Here is a 7,955-nt window from a genome sequence, read left to right on the forward strand (position 1 = left end):
ACCTAATCACCAGCCATGCACAACTGATCGGGTTGTACATAACGACCTTTCTATTAGTTGTACCCAACGATTGGAAACATAATTACCTGAACCCAAAGATGCAGCCCCCATATGAGACCCCACATCTAGCCTGATCTCCATGTGAGTTTCAAACTACGCCTCTGCCTTTCTACTGCACGCCAAGCACGAGTAAGAATATTTCCAATCAGAGAGCCGACTAACCTACCGGGCTTGCTGGTTCCCAATGGTAGTAAGCAACTAGGTAATATCACTTGATCAGTGGTTAAAACATTGAATGGGCCTTAACTAGATTAAACTTAGTAGACAGAACTACCATCTCTAGCTTATGTCCACATCTTCAAAATTCCAAGCTATTTTCCTTGATCAACATGTAAGACCATTTTTACCTTAAGATGTTGAGCAACACAAGTTACTTTAAAGGTGTCTAAGCATTGCTAAGCATAGGATGGTTACTAATTAATTGAACAGGTGGCAAAGGTGTCCTACAAACAAGGTCGGATCAAGCATAAGAGTAGGTTGCAATCAACTCCTAGACTTAATGCATAAATAAGGAAATAACCAATAATTGGACTCATGAATAATAATTTTGAAAAGTAGATAGGCTTAGATGCACCGGGGCTTGCCTTGATTCACAAAAAATTAGTTTCCTCTGAAGATCCTTCAACACAAGGGACCAATTCGACAACCTCTTCAAATTCCTGAGGTTTCTCTGAGAACTCCAAGAAATCCACTTCCGGGGCTTCTGTTTCTACGATATGATGTATGCCATAGTTAGAGATGCAAAACTTTTTGAAATAAAGGCTATGCAACTTATCTTCATGATAAAGTTGCAAGCCAACCCTAAGCTACTCATAAAAGATTAGCCCACAATTTAATTTCTTTAACTACCTAACTTAAGCCTTTTCTTTTACTGAGAAAAGCATTATAATCATTTCCAATCTTAAAACTTGATTCCTATGAATTAATAAGTATTTTTGAATAATAAAACATTATTCAGAATTTTATACATTTCATAAAGATTAAGTATATATTTAAATACCTTAATTAAAGGCATTGAATAAATACTTAAATTTTTATTACCTTATCCTAAGGTTTAAGAATTTTTAATGCATAAAGGAAAATAAAATGCACCTAATAAAATTGGTTTCACTAAATTTGGACAATTCTATAAATTTAAAGGAATTAAATATGAAAACAAAATTTAAATCTATTTTCTAAAACTATAAATCAGTTTCCTCCCAAAAAAATCCTTCCGGAACTTTTCCTACGCAACCCTACCCTAACCCCGCTCACTGCTACGCGGGCGCGGTCCACAGACCGCCCTCCTGGCCTTGACTATGGGTCTACCGCCGAGTAACTGCGGCAGCTCGTCATTGGCGAGGTCCCCGACGACGAGAACACCCCCACTCAATCTACCTAGCGCATCTTCTGATGGTACTCTAATGGTGGTTGGGTGGACGGCGACGGCGAACAGCGGTAGATAGCGGCGGCGCGGGCGGCGCGGGCGGCGTTAGGCCTACCGACGGCGCAAAGCTCGCCGGCAGCAAACTGACGACCACAAGTGACTCTGGAGGCTTTACTAAGGCCTAAGCTACGTGGCGCGCTCCCAAACCACAGCTCATCGTGGCCTGAGCAAGGTGCTCCACGGCAGTGGCCATGGCCGAGGCTTGCGCACGGCGGCACAGGGGCTCCGGCCAACCCGTCCGTGCTCCAAGCCAACAAGCTAGGCTTACACCATCTCAAGCTCGCGCATGACACACCCTAGCCCTTGGACAACTCTAGCAACCTAACCCTCCACGGCGGCAACCTTACCAGAACAGAGCAGCGGCCGGCACTGAAGAAGAAGATGGTGGACAGAGGCTGTCGTGAATGGGGCTGGACGACGACTGGCGGGACAGGTTCAGGGACTCAGGGTGGGGTTTCTGGCGGAGGGGTGCGGACGGCAGTGGTGAGATGGTGGCGGAGTGCACTGGCGACCGAGCGCGGTGAAAAAGCAGAGCAACGCAGTGAATGGATAGCTTCGGCCTGCGGAAGCAGTAATTATATGAAAATTTCACTGCCTTCCCGACCGCCACCTCCTGCCTGCTTGCTATAGCTTGCGTCACTTGCCTGAGCTGGCGCGTGGCAGCAGCCGGCTATGCTCTCCCCATTTCTTTCCCTAATTCTGCATGAAAGTCAACCCAATCTTGCGCCCGATTTTCAATTCAACTGTCACAATATCCTTTAAGCAATCTTGCAAAGGATCCCAGGTCTACATTTTATTGATTTGCATCGAGGGCCAAAAATCACTCTATCACCTTGAATTTCAGGCCCAAAATTGAGCTAGGGTCCGGTTCTGTCAGAGCTCAATTGCCACGCCCCATTCAGTTTCGTCAGTCACTTTTAAACAGCCTCGGTTCAAACTTTGAATTCAAATTCCAACATGCAAACCCACTTCTCCCTATCCAATAGCTACTGCCAATTGTAAACCACGGGATTCCATTTTGCATGTCGAAGCCCAACTTTTAATATAGAATCTTCCAAAATTTTGAGCTAAAGTTGGCCATTTCTCATGGTTCTTAGAACTGAAACAGCTACTGGCACAGTTTCGACAATCAATATAAAACAGTGCAGCTTTCAAACTTTGAGCATCCAGAAAATTTGAATTCTTTTCTTTCCTTGTCCAACAACATGCCCAATATACTTACTAGATATCAGAGTCTATTTGTGTTACAAAACATCTCCCAGCTCAAATGAAAAATCCTTCAGAAATTAATTTCAAAGTTGGCTGGTTGTTACTGTTTCCAGACTTGCACGTTTTCAGACAGGGAATAGTGACTCAAGTTAATCTATCTTTGACTATACATTTGAGGTGTCTATGACTTGAATTTGACTTCAAACTTGATTCCTTTGAATTCTAAATACCTTCAAGGCTTGATTCCATATTTTTGTCAATTTTTTCAAATTTGAATCTTGAATTAGAATTTTAGTCAAATTTTACTTTGACCCATAATACCTCCTTTTCATCCAAATTTCACCATTAACACTTTAACGACCATTCTTAAACTTTTAATAACCTGGTTGTTACATTGGGCCATTGGGACGCATTCGCGCATCAGCACTACTCCTAAGTCAGCTCAGTTTAGTTTCTTGATCAGCCGTGCAGCCCATTGGCCCAACGAAGACACCATCGTCATTCCTTAGGTCAGCCCACCCAACCGGCCAGGCCAACCCTATCCACGCCATTCCTCTGCACCATTCTCCATAGTCCATTCTCTTATAATGTTCAAAAACATTTTGAACAGATTGCTCCGCATGAACAATAATGGGTGTTATGGCCGGTATGCAAATTGCCTATCCATCTTTCGTACTTTGCATTATTCTTCTATGTTTTCATATGAACTACTTTGTACTATGATATGATGTTGGTCTATATATGAGACATTAATGCATAATGAAATTAGGTTGGTCTGCAACCCTATTTTATTCAGCCCCCCTATTTTCTTTTCCTCCATGAAAAAATTGTTCATTTGGCTCTTGACTGCCATCCATGAAAGTAGGTGAGAGTGTTGACCAGGACTTCTCGACGGATATTACAACTTTGCAACTCATAAACAGTTGAGTGTGGCGCCCCGCAAGGAGTCCTTATTGTGGCCGGTTGGACCGAGATCCCATACGCCTCGAACGCGGTGATGGATTCTTGCTTCGGGCAAACTTGTTTTGGGCATACTTGTCCTTACAATTGAAGAAAGTGGTTGCTTGCGTTCGAGGACGATGGTGGCCCAAAGTAACAATTTGGGCCCACAAATGAAGTAGACAACACAAATCTGCACGCATCTTTAAACAATCCCAGCCCATAATAGAAAACTGGGTGAAAACGCATATGTCGTCTCTATTTGGAAAAAGTCCTTTTCACCTCCCTAGAGTATGAGCTGAGTTTGTGGTTTCACCCTTAATTCAAAAACCGTCCGTTTTGACACCTCGATCTTTGAAAACTGGACAGGTAACCTCCCAGACCTAGTTCAACCTCGGTTTTGTCCAATGTGGCACCACGTCACCCATCCACGGTGGCAACCCTTTCATGGACCCACATGTAAGCTTCTGTCATCTTCCCCTACCCTCCTCTCTCTGCCTTCTTGTCGCCTCATCGGAGTTCCCTTAAATTCCACCGACCCAATGCCCTCTGCCATAGCCAGGGTAGAGGTCGTGCTCTACGGCACCTTAGCAATCCCATCCGCGACGCTTCCTTGCTCACGGAGCAGACTGAGCTATGCTGCTCACCTAGGAGGACACCGTCCTTCTTGTCGCGTAAGCTGAGCAGCTCCACCGCAGCCTCCGACTCCACCACCTCTGAGTTCCTGTGTTGACGAGGAGCATCTGGGGAGGTCCTGGGTGTGCTCCCTACCTGAAACTTCGGCGTGTGGAAAAGGCCAACCTGAGCGATGCAAGCACCAGTGACAGCTTCAATTTGGAAGAAGGTAGCAACGACATCTAAAAAATTGAGCCTCAAAGCAACGCTACATCATCCTTCTTTCGGTGCCAAATTGGATCCAATTCAACGGGCAATTCGATTTGATTGGCAATGCAATTGGATTTTTTTCATCATTTTAGCACCACACAACATTGGCTGACGGGAAAGAAATCGCCGCCGTATATGTGGGCCCTCCGGTGGCCGTACGCACGGGTTCTGTGTCGCCCGCACTGCTCCCTAGGCTCACCCACAGCCCTGCCCTACAGGCTATAGGTCCATCCTAGGCTGCTCCCTTTCGAGCGGCAGGGGTAGCCTCGCCATTTTGGCTGGAGGGGAAAGGGAAGGTGTAGGAGAAGAAGAAGATGGCGGGTGGATCCCGCATGTAAGTGAGAAAGGGAGAAGAAGATAATAGGTAGGCCTAGGACATGACTGCGACATGGTGATGACATGTCGCCAGTTAGGACAAAACTGGAGTGAAATCTGGTCAGGGAGGTCGCGTATCTGGTTTTGCGAACTTGAGGAGGCATAACGGATGGTTTTCTTGTCCGGGGTAAAAAAGTGGACTAGGCCCATTGTCCAAGGGGGTAAATAGAACTCTTCCTCTCTGTTTTCCATTAGCCATCTAACTGGGCCTAAATGTGTCTTTATATATTTGGGCCTCTCGTAATATCTGATGAAATAAGTAACTCGGGCCTAACCCCCAAAAATGGGCCGCCTGAATCCAATTCGCGGCCCTCATAGCAAAAACAAACTGAACCTAGGGTTTCACTACATATAACCCTCTCCACGCAAACACCCGTCTCTTCCAGCGCCGCCTCCCTCCTCCGCCCTCCCGCGCCGCCGCCGCTGCAGCAACTGCCACCTGCGCCGCAAGCAGCCGGCGGACCGCAGCCATGGCAGATTCGAAGGCCGCCGCGGCGGTGACCCTCCGCACGCGCAAGTTCATGACCAACCGCCTCCTCTCCCGCAAGCAGTTCGTGCTCGAGGTCATCCACCCCGGCCGCGCCAACGTCTCCAAGGTCAGGGATCCCCTCGACTCCTCCTTCCTCTACCCCCCTCGTTTCTCGGTCCCCTGGATCCTGAGGGTTTGAGGTTTGTGGCGCAGGCGGAGCTGAAGGAGAGGCTGGCGAAGGTGTACGAGGTGAAGGACCCCAACTGCATCTTCGTCTTCAAGTTCCGCACCCACTTCGGAGGCGGCAAGTCCACCGGCTTCGGTCTCATCTACGACAACCTCGAGGCGGCCAAGAAGTTCGAGCCCAAGTATCGTCTCATCAGGGTATGTGTAACTACTCTCTTCTCTTGCACGCTGCATTGCTTTGGCGATGCCCTAGTGGGATGTAGTTGCCCGCATAATTCGTTGCTTATGTTTCGTTATTTTGGAATACATGATTGATGCCCCTGTGGTATCTCAGTGACTTTTACTTGCCCCTCTAGTCCTAGATGGCACATGTGTATACCAAGATTGTGTTTGCCCAGTTGCAATGATATTTAATGAAATGAGAATGTATACTGAACTTGGTATTAGGGGTAACCAGTATTGGCTGATGTTGCCCTGCTATGCCATTTATTTTGGTTGTTACCTATATATTTGAAGTTGATCATTTTGATGGTTTAGTGGGTGCATTGCAGATGTCAATATGTTTTTAACATGTGTGACATGCCAAAATAAGTGTTTTTTACTTTGTTAGCCTTGCTGGTGATAAAATTGTTGTATATGATCCAAGTTTTAAGCTGAGTTTGCTGAATGTCTGCATTTTCTCAGTGGATATACCCTATGAACAACTTTCTGACCTTAAAATGGTTCTAAGGTGCATTTATGCATATTCATGTAATTCAAGTCATCCAATTGTGTTAAGATGAGAAGCTTTTAGTGAATTTCAATTTTGCAATGTGGTGTTAGTGTGCATAAAATTGTTGTATATGATCTAAGTTTTAAGCTGAGTTTGCTGAATGTCTGTGCATTTTCTCAGTGGATATCCCCTATGAACAACTTTCTTACCTTAAAATGGTTCTAAGGTGCATTTATGCATATTCATGTAATTCAAGTCATCCAATTGTGTTAAGATGAGAAGCTTTTAGTGAATTTCAATTTTGCAATGTGGTGTTAGTGTGCATAAAATTGTTGTATATGATCTAAGTTTTAAGCTGAGTTTGCTGAATGTCTGTGCATTTTCTCAGTGGATATCCCCTATGAACAACTTTCTTACCTTAAAATGGTTCTAAGGTGCATTTATGCATATTCATGTAATTCAAGTCACCCAATTGTGTTAAGATGAGAAGCTTCTAGTGAATTTCAATTTTGCAATGTGGTGTTAGTGTGCATGTCATATTGCTCTTTTTGTTCAAGCTGTGGGTTTTATGTCACTTTGGTAATGTGCCTAGTATTTTACCAACCAATTCTTTGGACTTGTTATTTTATAATTTAACATCCAAGTACACATGGATCATTGGGTTTAGCATCATATTAGTGTAATTTTCTTTATGCCCATGATCTAGCAGGCTCAAATGACAACATACAGAAGCAATTGACCATCAAAGAAAATGCTCACTGGGTAGTATAGTAACATGGTATCAAATGGTGACAGGTTTAGGCTGTTTTCCTGGCAAAGTGGGTAACTGCTTATGAAAAAATAAAGCTCGCCACCCTGCTTTGTATTGCCAAACTGTCTAGAACTTTCAGATGGATCCATTTATTGTTTGCTGAGCCACTTGATTATGTGTGGACTTGTATGTTTTGGACATGTTTGTAATCTGATAACCTGTTTTTCCTTGACAGAATGGTCTTGCTACCAAGGTAGAGAAGTCACGAAAGCAGATGAAGGAACGGAAGAACAGGGCAAAGAAGATCCGTGGTGTGAAGAAGGTCAGTACAAGTCGTCAATAGCTAATTTTCATGTCAATACGCGTATCATGTAACCAATCATGTTTGGTCTCCAAATTTTGCAGACAAAGGCTGGAGATGCCAAGAAGAAATAAGGGAAAAGATACTCGCCTTGCCGTCTTAATCTTATCTGCCTCCGGTTTGTTTGTTTGGGACGGTGTCCTTTTGGCAATGCTGAATGTTTAATTAGACCTAGGAAGGATTTTGCCAGAATTATGAATGTTGAGGCACTCGTAGTACTTTGTGGTCAGTTTTGAGGAACATTGTCAGACACTCGCATATATACTTGATTGTCATGGCTCTTGTTCTGCTATCTTCATTTTGATTTCTTTGTTTTTGGCAATCCGGTGCTCCAAAATTCGTTGACAGGATGAATGTTGCTGCAATGCGAAGGGTTTGAAACTTGTTAGACTGGTCCTGTTTGTTGCATTGTCAGTCTATAAAAAAATGCAGCAGCAGTGTGAAACACTTCAATTCCGCTGTGCTTAAAATTGGTCTCCTTTGTTGTCCGTGCTTTAGGTTGGTCTTCTTTGTTGTGCGGGGTAACTTTCAAGTTCGATTTGTGAGATTTTGATTGGACACCACTTTATGCTCAAGCGTAAT

At 44.4% G+C, this 7,955-nt stretch overlaps 1 protein-coding gene across 1 annotated transcript; it reads left to right on the forward strand.

Annotated features, from left to right (window-relative positions):
* Nucleotides 1–5,262: 5,262 nt before the first annotated feature.
* On the forward strand, nucleotides 5,263–7,677 carry LOC101763254 (40S ribosomal protein S24-1). Its single transcript, XM_004965544.4, has 4 exons — nucleotides 5,263–5,490; nucleotides 5,577–5,747; nucleotides 7,248–7,334; nucleotides 7,418–7,677. Exons 1-4 carry the CDS (start codon nucleotides 5,365–5,367, stop codon nucleotides 7,445–7,447), a joined length of 414 nt encoding a protein of 137 aa, XP_004965601.1. The 5' UTR covers nucleotides 5,263–5,364; the 3' UTR covers nucleotides 7,448–7,677.
* Nucleotides 7,678–7,955: the final 278 nt, after the last annotated feature.

Source organism: Setaria italica, chromosome IV (genome assembly GCF_000263155.2).
Source record: "Setaria italica strain Yugu1 chromosome IV, Setaria_italica_v2.0, whole genome shotgun sequence".
Lineage (NCBI taxonomy): Eukaryota > Viridiplantae > Streptophyta > Magnoliopsida > Poales > Poaceae > Setaria > Setaria italica.

What these genes read in the sequence shown, in the direction of transcription:
- LOC101763254 (XM_004965544.4), top strand. Translation starts at nt 5,365, where the DNA reads ATGGCAGATTCGAAGGCCGCCGCGGCGGTGACCCTCCGCACGCGCAAG. An exon ending in GCCGCGCCAACGTCTCCAAG is followed by an intron (nt 5,491 to 5,576) that starts GTCAGGGATCCC and finishes TTTGTGGCGCAG; the next exon opens with GCGGAGCTGAAGGAGAGGCT. An exon ending in AGATCCGTGGTGTGAAGAAG is followed by an intron (nt 7,335 to 7,417) that starts GTCAGTACAAGT and finishes CAAATTTTGCAG; the next exon opens with ACAAAGGCTGGAGATGCCAA.